Genomic DNA, 26,442 nt, shown 5'->3' with positions numbered 1-26,442 from the left:
GGGTGACAGAGTGAGGGGGCAGAGAAGAGAGTGCACGAGTGAGAGATGGGGGGCAGAGAAGACTGTGCAGGGAGAGAGAAGAGAGTGCATGAGGGGGGATTATATGTAATATAATATATAACTCTAGGTGTGTGAGTCTATGTGTATGTGTGTATATCTCCTATAGACTTACATTAGGGGCTATGATATAATTTTCATTACATAGTATTCATTTATATATCAGGTGCTGGGACAGAATACTGACAGGGAATGTGTGTGCAGAGGGCAGGGCAGGACAGTGAGGCTGGGCAGTGCCAGTTGTGACTGTGAAGTTCACCAGTCAAACATGTCATGTTTGGTTGAGCTGTAGGTAAATAAGAGCTGCAGAGAATAGAGTGAAAATTCAAGAGAAACAAAAGTTAGAAAACAAAAAAAAAAATTTTTTTATGACAATAATAATAATTTTATTCATTTATATAGCGCTATTAATTCCACAGCGCTTTACATACATTGGCAACACTGTCCCCATTGGGGCTCACAATCTAGAGTCCCTATCTGTATGCCTTTGGAGTGTGGGAGGAAACCGGAGTACCCGGAAGAAACCCACGCAAACATGGGGAGAACATACAAACTCCTTGCAGATGGTGTCCTTGGTGGGATTTGAACCCAGGACCCCAGCGCTGCAAGGCTGAAGTGCTAACCACTGAGCCACCGTGCCGCCCTTACAATACAGCACAGATTAGCTTAAAAACAATTTTGGAGTTTGTCGGACAACTCTTTTAACATTATCTAATGTGGGAGAGCCTTTTAGTTGCTTAGAGGATACCTTTGGTTCCTTTTTTTGTCCTGGAGAACACCTTGTTGTTGGAGTGATCTTGTTGGCTGACCCTTCATAGAAGGGGAACAGTGGTATTGAATTTATTTCATTTGTGCACTAATCTGTATGACTGGATTGGTGGAATCAAAATTCTTTAAAGATGGCTTTGTAACCTTCCCCTGACCAACCATGTATTTAACCCCTTTCCGACATGGCTAATTTCCGTTTCTGTTTTGTCCTTCCCTTAAACCAGGGGTGGGCAATTAATTTTTCCATGGGGCCGCATGAGAAATTGGGATGGTTTTAGAGGGCCGGACTATATAATTAACTCAGTTCTACCCAATATACTACATTACTACACCCCCTCCATATACTACACCTGTAACATACTACATCACTACACCCCCTCCATATACTACACCCCCTCCATATACTACATCACTACACCCCTATATACTACACCTGTAATATACTACATCACTACACCCCCTCCATATACTACACCCCCTCCATATACTAAATCACTACACCCCCATATACTACACCAGTAATATACTACATCACTACACCCCTATATACTACACCTGTAATGAACTACATCACTACACCCCCCTATACTACACCTGTAATAAACTACATCACTACACTCCCCTATACTACACCTGTAATATACTACATCACTACACCCCTATATACTACACCTGTAATAAACTACATCACTACACCCCCCTATACTACACCTGTAATAAACTATATCACTACACCCCTATATACTACACCTGTAATATACATCACTACACCCCTATATACTACACCTGTAATAAACTACTGTACACCACTACACCCCTATATACTACATGTGTAATATACCACATCACTACATCCCATATACTACACCACTATATACACAACACCATATACTACACCTGTAAAACTACACCCCCAGTATTAGTCACCAGTCCCCCCCATTGTCCCCTCCTCAGCTTATTAGTCACTACTTACCTCTCCCTTCTTATTGTCCCCGTCCTCAGGCACCCCCGTACAGGTCCCCCGCTGAGCTGCTCCTTATCTTGTACTGGCCCTTGCTGCGCCGATGCTGTTCTTGTACGGGCCCCTGCCGCTACTTCTCTTCAGGCCCCGGCTGCTGCAGCTTCTTCTACTGCCGGGCGGGAACTTTTGAAATGACACGCGCGCGCCGTACTGACATCAGAGCACGTGCGTGTGGGCCGGTCACAGACAGTAGGCGGGCCGGATGTGGCGGGCGGGCCGCCCATTGCCCAGGTCTGCCTTTAACGGTCGTGCATATTCACTGCTTCCCCCCGCCCACCCTCTGTGACAGCATCTTTGATTGGTTGCAGTCAGACTACCGGCGTCTGTGATTGGTTGTGGAGTGTAATAATAAATAAGTGGAAAAAATGTATATTGCTACCCAGTGCAGATAAAGCAGACAGCTACAGGTTGCAGACCACAGCTGTATGCATTATCTTGGCTAGGTTTCAAAATACGAGGGACCCCATGTGGCTTTCTTTTAATTATCTAAATAATTTTTAAAAAATGGTGTGTAATCCCCACAATTTTGATACTCAGCCAAAATAAAGCAGACAGCTGGGGGCTGGTATTCTTAGGTTGGTGAAGTCTATTGGTTTTGGGTCCCCCCAGCCTACAAACAGCAGTCTGCGGCCACCCCAGTATTGATGCATCCATTAGTTGCGCCAATTCTGACCCTTTTGTATCGATTGCCCTGGTGCAGTGGCAATTGGGGTAATATAAGGGGTTAATGACAGCTGTAAATTGTGAAAAAATCACAGCCGTTATCAAACTAGAGATTAGTAATGGGGAGGAGTCTATGAAACCCCATTTATTAACCCTGTAAGTCAAAAGTAATAAACACAAAAACAGAGAAAAATCCTTTATTAAAAAACATACCCTCTGTCTCCAATTTATTAACCCCTAAAACCCCCTGCAGGTCCGACATAATCCACACAAGGTCCCACAATGATCCCAGCTCTGCTACATCTAAGGTCACAGTCAGGTACACACTGACGGAGCCACAACTGTGAGAGCGGTGATGTCAGTGAGTTCCCATGGTAGCCCAGCTGTGACCTCAGGTGAACTGACCTCAGGTGAACTCTTTGAATTCAGTGACCTCAGCTCCGGTGAAGTCATTGAAGTTAATGGTGCATTACCGGATTAGGCGATGTGTGCACTTTAAGTATTTGGTTACAGACATTTCTGCACCAAATCTGCATCTCCTGGCAGAGAAAGCATCCAGCTATCCGCTTTATCTTGGCTGGGTATTAAAATTAAGGGGACTGCATGCTGATTTTTTAAATTTTTTATTTAAATAATTAGAAAAAAAAGAAAGCTGCATGGTGTCCCTCGTATTTTGATAGCACACACAGCTGGGGGCTGCAGTCTACAGCCATCTATTCTATCTGTGTGGGGTATTATTATATGCCATTTTCCCCAATTAGTTCTTTATTTTTACACTCCACAACCAAAGATGCTGGAAGTCTGACTGCAACCAATTACAGACGCTGTCACAGAGGGTGGGAGGGTGAAGCAGTGAATATGCCTGAGAGTTAGACTCGGAAGCAGTATGACAGCCACGCAGAGCCTCGGTAAGTATAACTGTCCTGCTCTAATTCCCTCATTTCTTCCTTTTGCAGACCCCTGGCCCTTACTAACACTATTTTACAGCACACAAGTTCGGCTCTCCATAGACTTTCATGGGATTCATCTTCGGGCTCAACTTTGGATTGTAGTTCGTTCCCAAACCAGACTTTTTTTTTAAGCCCAGCTGGACCTGCCAAACCCAAAAATTTGTGGGTTCGCCCTTCTCCCATCTAATAAATAGATATATATGGGCTTGTTTTTTTCAGGACGATTTGTACTATTGAATGAATCCATTCATTTTACCAGGTACTGTACTGGAAGAGGAAAAAAATTCAAGTGGTGTGAAACTGCAGAAATAAAAATCTAATTCTGATATTGTTTTTACAGCATTCATTCTGTGGTATTAATGACCTGCCAATATGATTTTCATTATTAGTGTATATATCCAGAGATTCCAAAATTAAGGTTTTTTTTATCATTCTAGTGGTGAAAAAAGCGTAAATTTATATATAAAAAAATAAATATTTTTTTGATTGTGTCGCCATTTGCTGACATCTATAAAGTTTTCATTTTTCGAATGATAGAGCTTTTGTTTTGCGGGGCAAAACAACATTTTTATTGATACCCTTTTGGGATAGATATGACATTTTTATTGTGCCTTGCAGCATTATTTTGCAATTTTGAGGCAACCAAAAAAAACACCAAAAGTTTTGGTTTACAGTGTTTACTAATTATCTTAATTTGATATTTTAATAGATGCCAAGTTTATTATTTTTCATATTTGTTTTTAATGGAGGGAAAAAAAGGGTGATTCAAACTTTTTTTCATTTTTTTTAAAAACCTTTTTAGGACGTTTTACTGAATTTATTAGTTTTTTTAGGGGACATGAACATGTGATTGTCTGATAGCTTGTTCTATACATGACAGTACCACAGTATTGCTGCATATAGTAAAAATCACGTTCTCCTTTAAAGCCCAGTCACAAAGCTGTTGTAGCACCCCATCAGTGTCTTCACAAGGGTGCTGATGGGCATATAGTGTATAGATGTGACCCTCAGGCTATGTGCGCACGTGTGCGCTCTGCACCACACTTAAAAGGTGCGCTTCAGAGCACGCTGAAAAGCTCCGTTCTGAAGCTCATGGTGCCGGCAGAGAACGTGTGCTCTGCATGCTGCCTCTCCCTATAGACAGCATGCAAACCGCACGGAAGAAGTGACATGTCACTTCTTAGAACACACGCTTCAGGCAGCAGCCGAATCGCTGCGTTCTAATATGCCACGTGCGCACGGCTCCTGCACAATCTCCATAGACTGTGCAGGGGACGCAGGATGCATGCATTTACGCTGCGGTGCAGAACGCAGCGTAACTGCATGCAATACGCACACATGCGCACATACCCTCAGAGTATGTGCTGTTTATGCTACTGTTTCTACTGTTTGAGTTTGACAACAGCTTTTAACAGGTTAACAGTTGCAAGTGCAGCTCTGCTTCCTCTGTGGCTATTAGAGGCAGCTCCTAGTTGTGTACAACAGCCATTATCTCTCAGGTAATGCATTGAGATCATCCTGTCATGATCTCGCCAATGCACCAGCTACCGACTTGTTGCCATACATGTATGGCAGATGTCGGTAAGTGGTTAACTCATGCCCGACATTAGAAGCAACGATACAACGGGTTCATTCAGCTGCTTTTGAATACCCTATTAAATCGATGGCTGGACCATATATGACAAGCTTCTCTCCCCCCATTCACCTTTTGTGTCTCCCCTATTTCCTCATAGACTGTAAGCTTACGAGCAGGGTCCTCACTCCTCCTTGTATCTTAATTTTGTTATTTTGTATTGTCTCATATTGTCTGTACTTGTCCCCTCTGAATTGTAAAGCGCTGCGGAATATGTTGGCGCTATAGAAATAAAACTTATTATTGTTATTATTATTACATCCTATTTTGAAGTACAGTGGGTACGGAAAATATTCCGACCTCTTTAAATTTTTCACTTTTCCTTTTATTGCAGCCATTTGGTAAATTCAAAAAAGTTCATTTTTTCTCATTAATGTACACTCTGCACCCCATATTGACCGTAAAAAACAGAAATGTAGAGATTTTTGCAAATTTATTAAACAAGACAAATTGAAATATCAAATGGTCATACATATTCAGACCCTTTGCTCAAACACTATTTAACTCACATGCTGTCCATTTCCTTGTGATACTCCTTAAGATGGGTCTACTCCTTCATTGGAGTCCATCTGTGTTTAATTAAACTGATAGGACTTGATTTGTAAAAGTACACATATGTCTATATAAGACCTCACAGCTCACAGTGCATGTCAGATCAAATGAGACTCATGAGGTCAAAGAAACTGCCCAAGGAGCTCAGAGACAGAATTGTGGCAAGGCACAGATCTGGCCAAGGTTACAAAAAATTTTTTGGCAGTACTCAAGGTTCCTAAGAGCACAGTGTAACCTAAACCTAAAAACTTAATTTATTGGTATCTTGGGGCTACATATTTTTAGGTTTATATCCTAAGAGCACAGTGGCCTCCATAATCCTTAAATGGAAAAAAGTTTGGGACCACCAGAACTCTTCCTAGACCTGGTCCAGCCAAACTGAGAAATCATGGGAGAAGAGCCTTGGTGTGAGAGAGGTTAAAAAGAATCCCAAGATCACTGTGGCTGAGCTCCAGAGATGCAGTAGGGAGATGGGAGAAAGTTCCACAAAGTCAACTATCATTGCAACCCTCCACCAGTTGGGCCTTTATGGCAAAGTGGCCCAACAGAAGCCTCTCCTCAGTGCAAGACATATGAAAGCAAACATAAAGCTTGCAAAAATAAAAAACAAAACAAAACACATGAAGGCCTCCCAGACTAAAAGAAATAAGACTCTCTGGTCTGATGAGACGAAGATAGAACTTTTTGGTGATAATTAAAAGTGGTATGTGTGGAGAAAGCCAGGCACTGCTCATCACCATCTCCAATACAATCCCAACAGTGAAACATGGTGGTGGAAACATCATGTTACGGGGGTGTTTTTCAGCTGCAGGGACAGAGCGACTGGTTGCAATTGAAGGGAAAATGAATGCGGCCATGTACAGAGATAGCCTGGAAGAAAACCTCTTCCAGAGTGCTCTGGACCTCAGACCTGGCCGAAAGTTCACCTTCTGACAAGACAATGACCCTAAGCACACGGCTAAACTAACAAAGGAGTGGCTTCTTAACAACTTTGTGACCATTCTTGACTGGCCCAGCTAGAGCCCTGACCTAAACCCAATTGAGCATCTCTGGAGAGACCTGAAAATGGCTGTCCACCAATGTTCACCATTCAACCTCATGGAACTGGAGAGGATCTGTAAGGAAGAATGGCAGAGGATCTCCAAATCCAGGTGTGAAAAACTTGTTGCATCATTCCCAAGAATACTCATGGCTGTACTAGCTCAAAAGGGTACTTCTACTCAATACTGAGCAAAGGGTCTGAATACTTATGACCATGTGATATTTCAGTTTTTCTTGTTTAATAAATTTGCAAAAATTTCTACATTTCTGGTTTTTTTCTGTCAAGATGGGGTGCGAAAAAATGATTTTTTTTAAATTTTACCAAATGGCTGCAATGAAGCAAAGATTGAAAAATTTAAAGGGGTCAGAATACTATCCGAATCCACAGTATGTTCATGCCAACAGTGATCACAGCATTTAGACGACTGAGAGAGGGAGGGAGCTCCCTCTTTCACCCGATTGGTAACCCGAGATGCAATCACGGGAACTCGCTGGTTGTCATGGTGATTGGAAGTCAAATAATGATCTCCTGGTCTTCCAGCTATGCTAGCCTGTTAGACCATGCCAAGAGAAAGGTCCAAAAGGTGGGGGGTTTTTTTCAGTGTAACAGAGGTCTAATTATGCATTGCAATACATGTGCATCATAATGCATTGGTCTAGTGATCAGACTAATAAAAGTTACAGTCTCATAGAGGGACTAAGTGAAAAAGTAAAAAACAAATTGTAAAAATATAAAAAAAAATACACAAAATGAACAAAAAAAATAATGCCAATAAATACACATGTATGCAATAACAAAAATAGAGAATGTGCACATATGTTGTATTGCCAAGTCCAGACCCACCAGACCTATCAAACTATCACACTAGTTACCCCTTCAGTGTAAAAACAAAATATTAAAAACGTGACAAAAAATATCTTTTCATCAAATCCCCAAACAAAAAGCAGAATAAATTGAGATAAAAATTTAAAATGTAAATACGGTATTGCTGAAAACTTCATGTCATCCTGGAAAAAAACTAGATCCCCATTCAACTATTAAAACATAGATAGACATAAATGCAAGACCAAATGTGTAAAACATATCATATTTATTAGATCATATATAATAAAAACAAATGACATTTGTGTAATAATAAACACACAGGTGCAACAGAAAAGCAAGGGATGCCTGGTGCAAATTTGCATGCAAATCACATTTAATACTGTCACGCTCCGACAAGGAAATTTCCGGCACACGGCGCAACACAGAGGTACAACGGGGATGGAAAAGGAGAGGAAGGCACTGACAATAGGGAGCGGGGTCTAGTCACCTCCTGACACTAAACTGTGCCTGAACCCTGAGCTCCCCTAAGATCCCTATACAAGTCTTTCCCCTCATTGCCATCACGCGCCTAATCCCTATCTCTCCCTACACTCACTCTAGCTAGTTCGAAGGCCAGTGAGTGCACTAGACTACACCACTACAACAGTCTGACACAAGGGAAGGTAGACAGACAGGGGAACATAGACAAAAGGATATATTGCTTCAGGTAACGGGACTCCAACAGCTACAATAAGCTTTCTCCCTCAAAGGTGGTCAGTTCAGAGCGAATCTCTATAACCGGCATCAGGTGATGGAACATGTGACTATTTAAGGTGGATGGGAGTGGTCACAAACTGGCTGCACCTGAGATTGTAGTAACTAGGAACTACCAGCAATGAAAGAGTCATTAAAACTTGCTGCACCAAAAGACAGTTGACCTCCAACGCAATGTGCTACCATGGCAGCACAAACACGTGACCGAGAACAGGACGCATTATAGTAACGGCACAGTCAATGATATAATCAGAATATTGATACATCATACTATTACATCATCATAAAAAATACAAAAGACAGGACTAAAAAAAATAAACATACATAGATAAGATACTAACAAATATATATTACGTATTAATCACTGTGATTTGTCATGTTGGAGATAGTCAACAGTGATAATAAATCTATACAATTATAGATCATTCAACATATTACATAAAAACAAAGAGGTAAGAAAACAAACAAAAAAATCAGTCATCACTTTTACGAAACAGGGAACAACCCAAAAACAATTTTTGAATTGCTGTTTTTTTTTTGTTTTTTTTTTTTAATTCTGCCTCACAAAAATCGCAATAGAAAGTAATCAAAAAATGATAGATGCCTCAAAAATAGTACCAATAAAATCTACAAATCCTGCTAATAAAAAAAATATGAAAATAGCTCTTAAAATATAGTGATGCAAAGACCCTTTTTTTTTCCAAAAGGAAAATAAGTATTCGTCAGTGAGCGATTGTAGCCAAACCTAAAAAACTATAGAAATCTGGCATTGACTCATTACTAATACTGCAAAGAGCAATTTAGATCTACTGGTGATTTGTTCATTCTGCCGATCACAGTGAGGCTCGGCTCACTTTTATCGTGCGTTCTATACTGAGCACTTAGGGGTTTCCATGTAAACATCTGAAACACGATTCACACAAAATCCCCAGTGGAACATTCCCTATAATGGGGCAGATTAAGTGATTTTGGACTTCGCCTGGCCTATGATCCGATGCTGTCCATCTTTTTAACATCTTTTTTTCCCCACTTTTGTTTTTCCTCCCCTTTTTCCAAGAGTCATAACTTTTTTTTTTATTTTTCCATCAATATATCCAAATGAGGGCTTGTTTTTGAATATCATTCCTTCTACCAAATATTGCAATGGAAAACGGGAAAAAAATTTCCAAATGTGGTGAAATTGCAAATACGTGTAATTTCACGATTGTTTTTTGGGTTTTTTATTTATTATGTTCAAAATTTGGTAAAACTGATCTGGCAATGTGATTCCCCAGGTCAGTACGAGTTTATAGATATCAAACATGTATAGCTTAGCATTCTCATTTTTCGGGATCTGGGGCTGTGTGAGGGCTTATTTGTTGCGTCTTGAGCTGATGTTTTTATCATAGCATTTTTGAATAGATGTGATGATTTGGTGACTTCTTATTTAGAGATATTCAGGTTTGGCGGGTCCAGCCGGACTTAAGAAAAAGTCTGGTTCGGGACCAAACTTGAACTCGAACACCTGCCAGGATGCCGAACCTCATATAAGTCTACGGCAGGGGTGGGGAACCTTTTTTGTGCCGAGGGCCATTTGGATACTTGTAACATCACTCGGGGGCCGCATAAAATTATTAACTGAATTTTTTTTATAACTTAAGTTTATTAACTTTTCATAACAAACAGGGAATAACAGTCATGTCCTATAAATCTAAGAGCTACAGTAGCTCATACACAAATATAATTGCCAACATCAGACAGTAGTTGAATAAAGAATAATGGATAACGTAATACAAAACAAGACATTGACACACAAGGGTTGGGGGATAAAATTATTAACATAAACATTAGCAACTATATTTAGTCAAACATTTAAATAACTCCCACTTAATGTGATGGCTGGAACGTCTTGTCTTTGGTGAGCCGTGCGATGTTAGGAGGTATTGATGATGTTGCTACTCGCAACTGGTTTTCCAAGTTTGTATCGGTCAGTCTTGAGCGGAGTCGACTCTTGGCGATGGAAAGCTTTGTAAAGAACTGCTCGCAGCAATAAGTTAATCCGAACACAGATGCAAATTTTAATGCATATCTCCTCAAAGTGGGAAAATCATCATTGCTCACATAACGTTTATAGAACTCAAGCAATGGGAGGTTGTTGTACCTAGCTTTCAGCTCATCATCGTTTTGCAGTTGAATGATTTCGTGCTGTAGGTTATCAGGCAAATCAGCTGGCTCCACATTGAATGGTGTAGCAAAGATGTTTAATTCCATTTGTTTGCTTTTGACATCCTTGAATCGTTCATCAAATGCTTCAATTAGTTTTGCACATTCACCAGCATATTCAAGTGTTGTCAAAGGCTTTTGTCTTTCCAGAGTGGGGAAATGCACTGTATTATTCCTTTCAAGTTGCGTTTTCCACAGCTTTAGTTTAGTTTCAAATGATTTAACGTTTGAAAGTAGAGAGCTGAGAAGCTGGTTGGGGCCCTGCAGCTTAACGTTCAGCTCTGAGAGGTACTTGGTAATGTCCACCATGAACGCTAGATCACACTGCCACTTGCTATCACGGAGTTCACTGACAGGTTTCCCCTTCATCTCCATGAATTCTTTGACTTCTTCCAGCAGTTGGTAAAATCTCATGAGCATGTTCCCGCGACTAAGCCACCGAACTTCACAGTGATAGACAAGATCACCATACTCACATTCAAGATCATTCAGTAATTCCTTAAACTGGCGACTATTTAGCGCTCTGCTTTTGATAAAGTTTATGCATGACACTACTGTTGACATCACATTGTTGAGCCGCAATGACTGTGCACAGAGACTTTCTTGGTGTATGATGCAGTGGCATATAATTAAATCACTAGGATCAAGACTAAGACGATTCATCTCTTTCTTGACAAAAGCAATTAATCCTTTCTGTGAGCCAACCATGGCTGGAGCTCCATCTGTAGTAAGGCCAGATAACTTTTCAAATGAGAGCTCAAGTTTTTTCATTGCTAAAACAAGTCTCTCAAATAAGTCTTCCCTACTTGTACTGCCATGCATGGCTTCCAGTGATAGTAGTTCTTCTCGTGTGCCAAACTCTGCAGTGATCCCACGAATAAAAATGGCCAGTTGGGCAGTATTTGTTATGTCCGTTGTCTCATCACAAGCCAGAGAGAAAAATTGGAAATCTCCTACTGAATCCTTGAGTGATTTTTCAATGTCTTGTGCTAAGTCAGTAATCCGATCTGATACGGTTCTTCGAGACAAACTAACATTCTGAAATAATTTCACTTTTTCTGGTGCTAACAACTCTGCAGCAGCCACCATGCACTCTTTCACAAATTCTCCCTCTACATGAGGTCTCAGCTTCTTCGCAATTAGCTCGCTCACTACATAGCTTGTCTGAATAACTTTGCTTCGGTCACACCGAGGCCTATTAAATGCAGACTGCTGCAATTACAAACTCCGCCGAAGTGCGTTGATTTTATCCAGACGCATTTGGCCTTCCAATTCATTGAGTTTTGCATGTTTTGAGCTGTAATGACGCTCCAGATTGGCTTTTTTCATTACTGCTAATGTTTCACTACAAACCAGGCACACAGGTTTGCCTTTGACTTCAACAAAAAAATAATCATTTGTCCATTTATCTTGAAAAGCTCGACATTCTGCATCAACTTTTCTTTTCTTTGCAGTGGCCATTTCTATGATGTCACCCTAACAAACATATTTGAAAAATCAGAAGTAACACATCAGCACATAGGATGGTACAAGGAGCCTGAGGTATATAGCAGATAGGATGGTATATGGAGCTTGAGGTATAGAGCACACAGGATGGTACACGGAGCCTGAGGTATATATCACATAGGATGGTACACGGAGCTTGAGGTATAAAGCGCACAGGATGGTACACGGAGCCTGAGGTATAGAGCACACAGGATGGTACACGGAGCCTGAGGTATATATCACATAGGATGGTACACGGAGCTTGAGGTATAAAGCACATAGGATGGTACACGGAGCCTGAGGTATAGAGCACATAGGATGGTACAAGGAGCCTGAGGTATAGAGCACATAGGATGGTACACGGAGCTTGAGGTATAGAGCACATAGGATGGTACAAGGAGCCTGAGGTATAGAGCACTTAGGATGGTACAAGGAGCTTGAGGTATACAGCACATAGGATGGTACACGGAGCCTGAGGTATATATCACATAGGATGGTACACGGAGCTTGAGGTATAAAGCACATAGGATGGTACACGGAGCCTGAGGTATAGAGCACATAGGATGCTACAAGGAGCCTGGAGGTATAGAGCACATAGGATGGTACAAGGAGCCTGAGGTATAGAGCACATAGGATGGTACACGGAGCTTGAGGTATAAAGCACATAGGATGGTACACGGAGCCTGAGGTATAGAGCACATAGGATGCTACAAGGAGCCTGGAGGTATAGAGCACATAGGATGGTACAAGGAGCCTGAGGTATAGAGCACATAGGATGGTACACGGAGCTTGAGGTATAAAGCACATAGGATGGTACACGGAGCCTGAGGTATAGAGCACATAGGATGGTACAAGGAGCCTGAGGTATAGAGCACATAGGATGGTACAAGGAGCCTGAGGTATATAGCAGATAGGATGGTATATGGAGCTTGAGGTATAGAGCACATAGGATGGTACACGGAGCCTGAGGTATATATCACATAGGATGGTACACGGAGCTTGAGGTATAAAGCACATAGGATGGTACACGGAGCCTGAGGTATAGAGCACATAGGATGGTACAAGGAGCCTGAGGTATAGAGCACATAGGATGGTACACGGAGCTTGAGGTATAAAGCACATAGGATGGTACACGGAGCCTGAGGTATAGAGCACATAGGATGCTACAAGGAGCCTGGAGGTATAGAGCACATAGGATGGTACAAGGAGCCTGAGGTATAGAGCACATAGGATGGTACACGGAGCTTGAGGTATAAAGCACATAGGATGGTACACGGAGCCTGAGGTATAGAGCACATAGGATGGTACAAGGAGCCTGAGGTATAGAGCACATAGGATGGTACAAGGAGCCTGAGGTATATAGCAGATAGGATGGTATATGGAGCTTGAGGTATAGAGCACATAGGATGGTACACGGAGCCTGAGGTATATATCACATAGGATGGTACACGGAGCTTGAGGTATAAAGCACATAGGATGGTACACGGAGCCTGAGGTATAGAGCACATAGGATGGTACAAGGAGCCTGAGGTATAGAGCACATAGGATGGTACACGGAGCTTGAGGTATAAAGCACATAGGAGGGTACAAGGAGCCTGAGGTATAGAGCACATAGGATGGTACAAGGAGCCTGAGGTATATAGCACATAGGATGGTACAAGGAGCCTGAGGTATAGAGCACATCAGCACAGAGTGGGATACGGAACCCTATGCGCTGATGTGCTATATACCTCAGGCTCCGTGTACAATCCTGAGCCTGAGGTATATAGCACAGAGGGTGGTACACAGAGCCTGAGGTATACAGCACATACGGTGGGATACGGAGTCTGAGGTATACAGCACATACAGTTGGATACGGAGCCTGACGTATATAACACATAGGATGGTACACAGAGCCTTAGGTATATAACAAATAATTGGGGCCTGAAGTATATAGCACACAGGGTGGTACACGGGGCCTGAGGTATATAGCACATCAGCGCATAGGGTGGGATATGGAGCCTGAGGCTCTGTATCCCACTCTATGTGCTGATGTGCTATATACCTCAGGCCCCGTGTACCACCCTGTGTGCTATATACCTCAGGCTCCGTGTACTTCCGTGTACTAGGGTGGTACATGGAGCCTGAGGTATTTAACACATAGGGTGGGAAACAGAGCCTGAGCAAAAACTAGATGAATCCAGCAACACCTCCAAAGATAAATATATAGATACAAATTAATATGTTCATATTTGATTTTAAAAAGTACAGATTTTATCTCCCCCTCGGATATGTTGCTGCATACATCTCCTTGCTGCCGACTTTCCTCATCTCTGCACCGATGGGTATCTTTATCATTACACCAAACCGAGACACTGACCTAGGAAGTGGAAGCTCAGTGCCTGCGTCGGAGATCACGCGCTGCAATGGCTGACAAGATCAGAGGAGCGCGGTGCATGCATAAGCTCCTCCCCTGAACACCCTGACGACGCTGGCACAAGCTGCGTAGGACATCCGGGGACCGAGCGCCCGTCGGGCATCGCGCGCACCGCATAATTAAAGGGACCGCGGTATAAAAAAACAAACAAAAAAAAAAAACTTGGCAAAGCTTCAGGGGGCCGGATCAAATGATGCCACGGGCCGCATGCGGCCCGCGGGCCGGACGTTCCCCACCCCTGGTCTACGGGGACCAGAACATTATGCTATAAAATTTTGCTAAAACGGGCTAGGAGGCTGTAAAGCAAGACAGTTATCCTTATCAAGTCTCCCGCGTGACTGTCCAATGCTTCCAGGTCCACTCATTAACTTTCATGAATATTAACTGTTTCCCCCGCCCACCCTCTATGACAGTGTGTATGATTGGTTGCAGTCAGAAAGCCAGTGTACTGGATCTGTGGTTGGCTGTGGAGTGTAAAAATAAATAAGTGATTGAAAAAAATGACATAATATACGGGGGACACTGACTGATACCCAGCACAGATAAAACAGACGGCTACAAGCTGCAGCCCAGAGCTGTGCGCGTTATCTTGGCTGTGTATCAAAATACAAGGGACCCCATGCGGCATTTTTCAATTATTTAAATAATTTTTAAAAATGGTGTGCGATCCAGTTTTGATACCCAGCCAAGATAAAGTGGACAGCTGGAATCTGGTATTCTTAAGGCCCCGTCACACTAAGCAACATCGCTAGCAACATCGCTGGTAACGAACAACTTTTGTGACGTTGCTAGCGATGTTGCTGTGTGTGACATCCAGCAACAACCTGGCCCCTGCTGTGAGGTCGTTGGTTGTTGCTGAATGTCCTGGGCCATTTTTTAGTTGTTGCTGTCCTGCTGTGAAGCACAGATCGCTGTGACAGCGAGACAGCAACAACTAATGTGCAGTGAGCAGGGAGCCAGCTTCTGCGGAGGCTGGTAACCAATGTAAACATCGGGTAACCAAGAAGCCCTGTCCTTGGTTACCCGATATTTACCTTTGATACCAGCCCCCCCCCCCCCCCCCGCTCTCACTGTCAGTGCCGGCTCCTGCTCTGTGCACATTTAGCTGCAGCACACATCAGGTAATTAACCCGATGTGTGCTGTAACTAGGAGAGCAAGGAGCCAGCACTAAGCAGTGTGCGCTGCTCCCTGCTCTCTGCATGTGTAGCTGCAGCACACATCGGACAATTAACCCGATGTGTGCTGTAACTAGGAGAGCAAGGAGCCAGCGCTAAGCATTGTGCGCTGCTCCCTGCTCTGTGCACATTTAGCTGCAGCACACATCGGGTTAATTAACCTGATGTGTGCTGTAACTAGGAGACTGGGGGCTGGTCACTGGTTGCTGGTGAGCTCACCAGCAACTCGTGTAGCCACGCTCCAGCAATCCCTGCCAGGTCAGGTTGCTGGTGGGATCGCTGGAGCGTTGCAGTGTGACAGCTCACCAGCAACCTCCTAGCAACTTACCAGCGATCCCTATCGTTGTTGGGATCGCTGGTAAGTTGCTTAGTGTGACTGGACCTTTAGCCCGTTAGCTGCAAGTTGGTTGATCAGATCAGCTGACATGTGCGGAAAAACATGTGGGCTTGCCGCGCGAGCCCGCATTAAAGGGATAGATATGGTCTTGGACATCCAAGGTTATGAAGGGGTTAAGCATGCATAAAAGTACAGTCAACCACATTGTGTACTTTTGAAAAAAGTACACCCCTTCACCCAGGGGTGGGATTCAGACGGTTCTGTCCGGTTCGGGCTAACCGGTTGTTAAAATAGCAGTCAGTTCCCCGAACCAGCAAGAAACGGCTCCGGCGATCCGGATCTCTGTATTCCCTTGTGTTAGTGTCTTTAAGACACTAACAGAAATGTAACCCTGTACCTCCATATGCGCCGCACTTCCGGGTTCAGTGGAGCCGATCTGCTCCCTGACCTGGTGTGCAGCGATGTGCTGACGCTGCAGAGGTCATGGCAGCGTGGTGAGGTTGCTCATCCTGCTGCCGCCTGCCAGCGTCAGTGTGCCTACAGAGTTCCACGGAGCAGGACGGAAGACAGAGGAGAGGCCCTGGTACTTGGAGCAGGTAAGCGCTTAGTGAGCCAAAGATGCAGGGAGACAAAAATCTGCAGGGGAGAGGAGCCGCATAAGATGGGAACTATATGGGAAAAGGAGCCACATGGGACAGGATCTGCAGGGAAAAGGAGCCACATGGGACAGGATCTGCAGGGGAGAGGAGCACATGGGATGAGATCTGCCGGGGAAAGAAGCCATGATGGGATCTGCAAGGGAAAGAGGCCATAATGGGATGGGATCTGCAAGGGAAAGAGACCACAAGGGATGGGATCTGTAGGGGGAAAGGAGCCACATGGGATGGGATCTGCAGGGGAAAGAGATCATAATGGGATGGGATCTGCAGGGGAAAGAGTTCATAATGGGATGGGATCTGCAAGGGAAAGAGACCACATGGGATGGGATCTGCACTGGTAAAGTAGCCACATGGGATGAGATCTGTATAAGGAAGGTTGTCCGTTCCAATTTTAGCAGGGCTCCTTTAGTGCTAATTTTTGAAAAATTGTAGAAAACCATTTAATACAATATGACTGACAGTGACTGGAAGAACTGTTACTGGACAGGAGAGTGAAGGTATAGGAGGGTAAGAAGGGGAACGAGATTTTACTTTAAATTACTTGTATTTGTAGTTGAGGAAAGTCCATGAAAATGGGTGTGGCTAGCAAAATGGGTGTGGTTACAGAATGGGTGTGGTTTTCAAATGGGCGGGGTTTCCATAGAACCTGTTAAAAATTTGAATCCCACCCCTGCCTGCACCAAGGTGTCCAGAGTCACCAGAGTCCAAAGTAGCTTTCACTGCCCGCAATATAGTTGTGGGTTTAGATGGAAACCCCAATGAAAGTACTCAGTGTAGAGCTCAGAATAAATGGTATCCAAAATGTTATGTAAAATGTTCTGAATAAAAGCTTCAACTTAATCCACAAAAAAAAAAATGTCATAAGCTAATGGAAATATAGTAGCTCTTTACGTTACTAATAGCACAAAGGTTTTGGAAGAGTGCCATAGAATAGATCACCCACAAAAGAAAACCAGGGAAAGCTGCACTCCCAATCCAAAGTGCCCACTTCCCTTCCGAACTCCTCCGTGTACCTAAACCGCAGTTCGCGTCCACGTTTGACATTACTGTAATGAGACAAGGCCACTTAATTTACAATGTATGTGTATCCAGAAGTACAAGCTGGGCACAATGTATGTGTAATACAATGTATTGGGCACGACCCTGACATATTTGCAATTTTCACTCTGAAATATCCCCTGCTTGTTTCTGGAAATCACCCATGCAGTCAAAATCATCATTACACCAGTAGATAAATTCCCAGAGGGGTGTAATTTCCAAACTGGAGATACTTGAGTTCTGGCACTTATGGGCACAGCATATGGAGTCTGCAAACTATGTAAAGGGACTCTGTCACCAGATTTTTGCCACCTAATCTGAGAGCAGCATGATGGAGGAAAAGAGAATGTTTCCAGTGAAGTGTCACTTACTGATGTCACGGTCGCCTCCCTGCTTTTTAGAGACAAGTGACAGGTTTTGGACAGGAGCCTCTCATTTTTATTTGAGACTCTACATTTAAACGAAGTTTCCTTTCTTTTGGTGTTTCATGAATTGTCAGTTTCGTTGCCAGCAGCTCCTAGTAGTGCAGGTTAGCTGTAGCTGCTTTGAGCCCTCGCCCTTTTAGGTATAAGTAGTGGGGTTTTCCCTACAATCCTTGCTGTTGATAGAATTCATTCTGTTCTAGCCATCCTGGCAGAAGGAGCTGCTGGGGTACTGTCCTGTGCCCATCCTATTTCTACTCTGGAGTCTGTCTGCAGCCATGGATTTTGGGGTTTGTATTGTTCTATTGATTTCCCTGTCTTTTCTTTTGTGTTTAATAATGGAGCGGTGGGACTAGTGTCTCCCGCTGCCCATCTCATTTGCCAGGATGTTTTGCAGGGCTAGTGAGGAATTAGGTATCCGATTCGGCGACAGGTTGAAACACCCTGTATAGGGTTGCTAGGGAGCTTAGGTACAGCTAGAGGAGAGCGTAAGTGTCCCTTCCTCCTGCCTCACTAGAGCTAGGGCCAACGTTGTTTAGGTGGCCCAGGTTTCCCTTTGTGTTTGGAGATTTTTGTAGTGCATCAAGTGCCTGTAGGACTAAGTGCCAGTATCACGCAGTGCTTTCAGACTTCACCATCTCGGAGCGTGACAACTGGGCTGCGTAGTGTAGCTTTTTCTAAATCACTGTTTAATTAGCAGATTACCATTAGGACTACTTGCCATGCTGCCAGGTAGTACATCATATTCATGAGCTGTGTATAACTGCTAGATCTGCAGCAGAGAAAACATTGATTTTATCAAAATGACAGCAAACAGCTCAGTAAGTGACACATTGCTGGAATCAGGGTCTTTACATTATGCTGCTCTCAGATGGGGTAGCAAAAACCTGGCGACAGAGTCCCCCTCAGGAAAAGCTGTGTTTCCAGAGTGAAATAGCCCTTCTCCCTTCTAAGCCCTGTCGGGAAGTCAAACAGTTCTGTAGAGCTACATGTGGGCTATTGTCACATTCAGCTGAAATTGTGTAACAAACTTGGGTGTCACTTTTACCCATTTCCCTCATGTGAAAACTCTGGGACTAAAACAAAATTTTAGTTGCAATTATTTTTAATTTTTCACCAAATGGTATACAATTCTGTAACACACGTGTGGTGTCGATAGGGACACTGCACCCCTAATTCATTGAAGGGTGTAATTTGCAAAATTGGGTCACTTAAGGGGGATTCAGTTCTTTTTCTGGCACCTCAGGGGCTCTCCAATATGACATAGTACCCAAACCATTCCAGCAAAATCTGCACTCAATATGGCACGCCTTCCCTTCCGTGTTTTGTGCCTCAAAAGTAGTTTTCAGCTACATATAAGGCATTCATGTACTCAGATGTTGTGAAACAAATTGTACCATCAGTCTTCTCCTGTTAGCCCTTTTGAAAATTAAAATAAATTAAAAACTAGGGGCCAAAGCAATATTGTCTTGAAAAACAATGGTAATACAATTCGATGAATCACCTGGGAGTAAAAATACCTCTAGATGAATTCCTTGAGAGATGTAGTTTCCAAAATGGGTTCACATGAGAGAGGTTTCTCCTGTTTAGCATCTATAGTCCAGCTAAAATAGCATTCCAAAATTCTTAACAGCACTCCATTCCTTCCGAGCCCAGCCATGTGCTCAACCAGTAGTTTCCAACGACAAATAGGGTATCATCGTACTCAGGAGAAAACACACAAAAAATTAATACTCTTGTGAAAATTAAAAAATGAGGCTAAAGCAACATTTTTATGTAAAAAAAAATATTTTATTTACACATCCTAATATTAAAGTTCTGTGAAGCACCTGTGGGTTCTAGAAAATCTGAATTCCTTGATGAGTGGATTTTCCAAAATGCGGTCACTTGTTTGTTTTTTTACACTGTTTTGGCATGTCAGAGGCTCTTTGACTGCAACATGGCGCTCAGAATCTACTCTAGCCAAATTGGCACTTCAAATTTCAAATGCCACTCCTTCCCCTCTAATCTCGACTGTGCACCCAAGCAGTAGTTTCTGACCTTATATGCACAATCATCGTACTCAGGAGACATTGCATAACATTGTAGGGTCCATTTTGTCCCCATACTCAAGTGAAAATGAAAAATTTAGGACCAAAGTAACATTTTTGTGGAAAAAAAAATAGCATTTTTCATTTTCACATCCTAATGTTATAAAATTTGTGAGATCAAGATGGTCACCACACCCCTTGATGAATTCCATGAGGGGTGTAGTTTAAAAAAATGGATTCACTTGTGGGGTGTTTGTGCTGTTTTGGCAAAATTGAGCTAGAAAATTCTATTAGCACACCGTCTCTTCTGAGCCCTATCGTGTGCCTAAACTGTAGTTTATGACCACATACCATGTACTCAGAAGAAACTGCCATTTGCGTGGTCCATTTTCTCCTGCTACTACTGGGAAAATGAGAAAATTGGGGCTAAAGTAAAATTTTTGTGGAAAAAATATAATTTTACATTTTAATATTCAAATGTTATAAAATTCTGTGACCCACTTGTGTGTTCTAGATGCTTACCACATCCCTACAGAGATTCCTTGAGGGGTCTAGTTTCTAAAATGGGGTCAAATGTGTGCGTTTCTACTATTCTGGCTTCTATGGGGCCAGGCAAATGCAATAGGGTGTCCCCAATATACTGTATTCCTGCACTTCCGAGCCAAAATAGTTTCCGACCACGAAGGGGGAATCTTCGTGCTCCAGAGAAATGTCACAACAAATTGTATAGTCCGGTTTGTCCGGTTATCCTTATGAAAATGAAATATTTGGGGCTAAAGTAATATTTTTGTGGAAAATCATTTTTTTCTTTCCGTGTTAATTCCTGTGAAGCACCTGAAAGTTTAACAAACTATCTAAATACAATTTTAAATACCTTGAAGGGTGAAGTTTTTAAAATCAGGTCATTTTGGGGTGTTTTCTTACATATAGGCTCCTAAAAAACCCATCAAATGTGAAATGGTCCTTAATAAAATAGGTTTTGTACATTTTGGAAAAATGAAAAAATGCTGCTAAACTTTAACAACAAAAAAATGTTTTAAAAAAATGATGTTGATGCAAAGTAGACATATGGCAAATTATTTAATTACAATTAAGTTTGCCAGTACCTTATGTTGAAAAACAGCCCAACACCATAATGTTCTCACCTCTAAACTTCACTGTTGGTATGGTGTTTTTGGGGTGATATGTAGTGCCTTTTAACCTCCAAACTTGGTGTTTATTATTGCATCCAAAGAGTTCAATTTTGGTCTTATCGGAGCAGATTATATTCTCACAGTATTTCACAGGCTTGTCCAAATGTGGTTCAGCAAACTTTAAATGCGCTTGAACATGCTTTTTGTTAAGCAATGGAGTCTTGTGTGGTGAGCGTGCATACAGGCCATGGAGGTTGAGTGCATTATTTATTACATAGTTATATAGGTTGAAAAAAGACCTAAGACCATCAAGTTCAACTTTCCTCCACCAAATATACAATTTGTCACTAAGTCATCTATTACCCACAATGTTGTGTGTAGTGAGAAAATCATCCAGCCCTTTTTTTAAAAGCTGTTATAGTATCTGCCATTACTACCTCTTGTGGTAGAGCACTCCACAGTCTGATTACTCTAGCTGTAAAGAAACTTTTCCTGCCAGATTCACCTTTTTTTTTTTCACCCGCAGTGAATGCCCCTCTGGTCCTTAGTATTGTCTTTGGAAGGAATATCATGTGCCAGTCCTTTGTATTGATCACACATGTATTTATAAGTGAGATCTCCACTGAGACGTCTTCTCTAAACAAGCACCACTTTTCTAACCTCTCATCATATGGGAGGCCTTCCATTCCTTGTACTAATCTAGTTTCCTGCCTTCCTGCCTTGTACAGACTCTAACTTCTGACTATCCATTTCAATATAAGAAGCCCAAAACTGGATCCCATATTCCAGATGTGGCCATACAAGTGATTTATAGAGGAGTAACAATACTTAGGGATCTAATATCTCTTTTTATACACCCTAAAATCTTGTTTGCTTTTGCAGCTGTTTTACATTACAAGTAAGCTGAGCAGCAGTACTCAAAACAGAATACCCAAGTCCTCCTATTCTGTAGTCCCGAGTTTACTTCCATTTAATGTATATGCATCAATTACTACATGTATTACTCCGTCCTAGGTACATTAAATCTGGTTGGCCACGTGTTTAACCATTCAGACATCTTATGGTTTTCTTTGAAACAATTGCATCTGCTGATTCCATGTCTTTCTGTATCTTTTAAAAGGTGGTGGGTGACTCTTGGACAATTCTGATAATTCTTTTCACTCCTTTGTCTGAAATCTTGCGGGGAGCACCTGGCAGTGTCTGGTTTATAGTGCAATGTGCTTTCCACTTCTGGATTATGGCCACAACACTGCTCACTGGACCCTTCAGTAGTTTTGAAATTCTTCGGTAACCAATGCAATCAGTATGTCTTGCAACATTAAGGTTATGAAGGTCTTGAGACAGCTCACTGGTTTTACCCATCATAAGATGTTTCTTGTGTATAGCACCTTGGTAATGAGACACTTTTTATAGGCCATCAGTTGAACCAGCTGATATTTTTCACTAAGTTACAGGATGGCTTTCTAATTACGGATACATTTCAGCTGGTGTCAGTACGTTCCATGACTTTTTGCACCTCTATTTCTTCATGTGTCCAATACTTTTCCCCTGTGTCAATTTTCATTATTACATATAACTTAATTTATGGACATCTATGGTTTGATTTCTTTGCCTGTATGGATTAGATAGGTTGTTACTGACATATGGTAAGAAATTAATGTCAATAGTACCTTTAGAAATATATTTACTTAGGAAATTGATGACATGTTCAATGCTTTTTTCACCCACTGTATTTAGACAAACTGAGTCTAAGGGGCACTTTGCACACTACGACATCGCAAGCTAATGCTTGCGATGCCGAGCACGATAGTCCCCGCCCCCGTCACAGCTGCGAAATCTTTTGATAGCTGCCTTAGCGAATATTATCGCTACGGCAGCTTCACATGCACTCACCTGCCCTGCGACGACGCTCTGGCCGGCGACCCGCCTCCTTAAGGGGGCGGGTCGTGCGGCATCATAGCGACGCCACACGGCAGGCGGCCAATAGAAGCGGAGGGGCGGAGATGAGCGGGACGTAAACATCCCGCCCACCTCCGTCCTTCCGCATAGCCGGCGTGGGCCACAGGACGCAGGTAGGAGATGTTCCTCGCTCCTGCGGCTTCACACACAGCGATGTGTGCTGCCGCAGGAACGAGGAACAACATCGTAACATCGGTCCTTCCGAAATTATGGAAATGACCGACGCTACACCGATGATAAGATTTGGATGCTTTTGCGCTTGTTGACCGCATCATAAAGGATTTACACACTACGATATCGCCTGCGACGCCGGATGTGCGTCACTTTCAATTTGACCCCACCGATATCGCAGCTGCGATGTCGTAGTGTGCAAAGTGCCCCTAAGTCTTGACCAGCCTAAAGTTTTGTTTACTATTTTTTCTGTTTATCAGTGGAGGCTTGATTAGGTAAAATTTTGCTATGTACAAGTGAGACAAGTTTCTTCAAGATTCACAATTCTCCTAGGTCTTTTGTTGGCAGAATGATGTATTGCTCATGAAGTGTAAAGTTCCAGATTCTATTAAAAAAAAACATCCAAAAATACAACAGAAATAGTTTAATTTATAACATGACAATAATAACTGTCATAATAAATATGTCACATCTCAATAAGGGCCACATGTGGTAGAAGAGATTTCAGCTGTTCTTGGGTATCTGTTGTTTCACAGACAGGGTTTCCTTGTAAACGCAGCACTGATAGTCGAGGACAGCTACAAAGAGATTGCAGGTTCAAAGCACTCTGTATTTCTAAGATATGTAGTTAAGTAAAACAAAGTTACATTTTTGACAATTACACAAGAATATATACAATATAACTAATCAATTAATGCCAATTAATTACTATGGAAGGCGGGCCTGCTAAATGCCTCAGCTGTAACAATACGGTATGATCCCCAGACCTGTATCTATTTTTATTTTTTTTAACATGGGAGTCTATGGAAAACAGATGTTTTTCGGATTGTTATCTAGCCATCTGTTTTTCTTGCATTTGTAAAGGACCCGTTTTTTTCTTACTGGATCAGATTTAAAATGGACAATAAATAGCAAACCACTAATGAATCTGTTTTCCATAGACTTCTATGTTAAAAACTGATACAGCTTATTTGTTTCAAAACGGACAAGAAAGTTGTGTTTGCAGAACTTTTTTGCCAGCGGATCGCCGCTGGCTCTGTTCTAACAGATGATCACTGGACATGTGAACTCAGCCTAAAGTTTTTCATTGCAAAGATAGAAGCGGATTATAAAAGGAAAGAAAACTATGAGGTTATGAGTTATACGTCTCCTTTCTGGTGGATACACTTTTGTCCTCGACTTAACTCCTTAATGACCTAAGCACTAAGGAGAATATGAAACTACGACATGAGCTATGCTCGATTCATACCAGGCATATGCCAGCTGTGTTACATAGCAGCATCTGCGGCGATCCGTGCTCCCATCAGCCCCATGACACAATGGGAGGAGGGAAAGAATGATTACTATGGAAGGCGGGTCTGCTAAATGCCTCAGTCACTGCCACTTTTGTCCTCATGCAAAGCTCAGCCATTGCAGTATTTAATACAAGTGATCCAATGAAAGCAGGTTGATATCCCATTGAGGAACTACAGTGATAAATTTAAAAAAATGGAACGGTCTCTCTGAGTAAATGGATGAATGTGTTGAGAAATTTATATATACCGTATTTTTCGGACTATAAGACGCACCGAACCATAAGATGCACCCTGGTTTTAGAGAAGGAAAATAGGAAAATAAAATTTTAAGCAAAAAATTTGGTCATGACACACTGTTATGGGGCGAGGATCTGCTGCTGAGTTTCCCCGAAAGTAGGACCCCCCGAAAGTAAGGCAGGGTGGGGGTTTCGGGGGGGTCCGCCAATGTAGGGCACCCCCCGTTTGTAAGGCAGGGTAGCGGGGGGGCCCGAGGAATGTAAGGCCGCCTATGGGTGGGGTCACTGGGGACAGTATGGCCGCATATGGGTGGGGGCCCTGGGGAAAGTACAGGAACTTACCGCTCGATGCTGCTCGATACCTTCCTGCTCGATGCTGATTGGCCGATCAGCCTGTTCGTCACAGGCTCCCTGCTGGCCATCAGCTCGAGCTGTGATTGGCCAGTCAGCCGGCTCGCAGCTGATTGGCCGAATCAGCCGCGACGTCACCGCCTGCAGGCTCGCTCCGATTGGTCCAGCGTCCCCGGCATCCGAATCGTCAGCCCGGCACCGCAGAGGAGATCGAAACAGAAAAAAAGTAACGGTAAGTTACACGTGTGTGTGTACGGTATGTGTACGGTATGTGTATGGGTGCCGTATGGGGCTGTATGTGTCAGTGTGTGTGTGTGTGTGTGTGTACGGTACCGGTACGATATGTGTGTGGGTGCCGTGTGGGGCTGTATGTGTCAGTGTGTGTGTGTGTGTACGGTACCGGTACGATATGTGTGTGGGTGCCGTGTGGGGCTGTACCGGTACCGTATGTGTCAGTGTGTGTGGTGGCAGAGTGGGGGGCAGAACCACTGTATGGGGAGGCTGCAGGGGGGAGGATGGGGTGGATGCCGGACTCTCAAACAATGGGGAGGCTGCAGGGGGGAGGATGGGGTGGATGCCGGACTCTCAAACAATGGGGAGGCTGCAGGGGGGAGGATGGGGTGGATGCCGGACTCTCAAACAATGGGGAGGCTGCAGGGGGGAGGATGGGGTGGATGCCGGACTTTCAAACAATGGGGAGGCTGCAGGGGGGAGGATGGGGTGTTATTTTTTTTTCCAATGTAAGGCCTCCCCCGAAAGTAAGGCAGGGTGGGACTTTTGGGGGTAAAATTAATGTAAGACAGGGCCTTACTTTCGGGGAAACACGGTATTATGGGAGTAATGTCCCCCAAATTCTCACTTACATTTTTGCACCAGGAGTGGCATAAGGTCACCCAAAAGCAGTGTGAAAAACTGGTGGAAAGCATGCCCTGATGCATAAAAGCTGTGATTAAAAATCATGGTTATTCCACAAAATATTGATTGCTGAACTCTTCCTGAGTTCAAACATTATTAGTATTGTTGTTTCTTAATGATTATGTACTTTGTTTTCTTTGCATTATTTCAGGTCTGAAAGCAATGCATTTCTTTGTTATTTTGACCATTTCTCATTTTCAGAAAACAAAATACAAAATGTATTGCTTGGAAATTCGGAGACATGTTGTCAGTAGTTTATAGAATAAAAGAACAATTTACATTTTACTCAAAAATATACCTATAAAGAGAAATCACAAAACTGAAAATTTTTAACAAATCTAACATTTTTTGCC

The 26,442-nt window shown here is 42.8% G+C and overlaps 2 protein-coding genes across 2 annotated transcripts in view; both read right to left on the bottom strand.

Annotated features, from left to right (window-relative positions):
* Positions 1-10,130: 10,130 nt before the first annotated feature.
* On the bottom strand, positions 10,131-11,555 carry LOC142316503 (general transcription factor II-I repeat domain-containing protein 2-like). Its single transcript, XM_075352629.1, has one exon. The coding sequence runs from the start codon at positions 11,553-11,555 to the stop codon at positions 10,131-10,133; it is 1,425 nt and encodes a 474-aa protein (XP_075208744.1).
* Positions 11,556-23,701: 12,146 nt separating this feature from the next.
* Positions 23,702-26,442, bottom strand: part of RABGGTA (Rab geranylgeranyltransferase subunit alpha) — a 170,413-nt gene continuing 167,672 nt past the window's right edge. The window contains exon 17 of the mRNA XM_075318985.1: positions 23,702-23,907. Within this exon, the coding sequence (XP_075175100.1) occupies positions 23,759-23,907 (149 nt within the window). The 3' untranslated portion in view covers positions 23,702-23,758. The remainder of the gene's footprint in view (positions 23,908-26,442) is intronic.

Source organism: Anomaloglossus baeobatrachus, chromosome 1 (genome assembly GCF_048569485.1).
Source record: "Anomaloglossus baeobatrachus isolate aAnoBae1 chromosome 1, aAnoBae1.hap1, whole genome shotgun sequence".
Lineage (NCBI taxonomy): Eukaryota > Metazoa > Chordata > Amphibia > Anura > Aromobatidae > Anomaloglossus > Anomaloglossus baeobatrachus.
This window is presented reverse-complemented; position numbering and strand designations above follow the sequence as displayed.

Coding starts and splice junctions, on each gene's coding strand:
- LOC142316503 (XM_075352629.1), bottom strand. CDS start 11,555: ATGGTGGCTGCTGCAGAGTTGTTAGCACCAGAAAAAGTGAAATTATTT.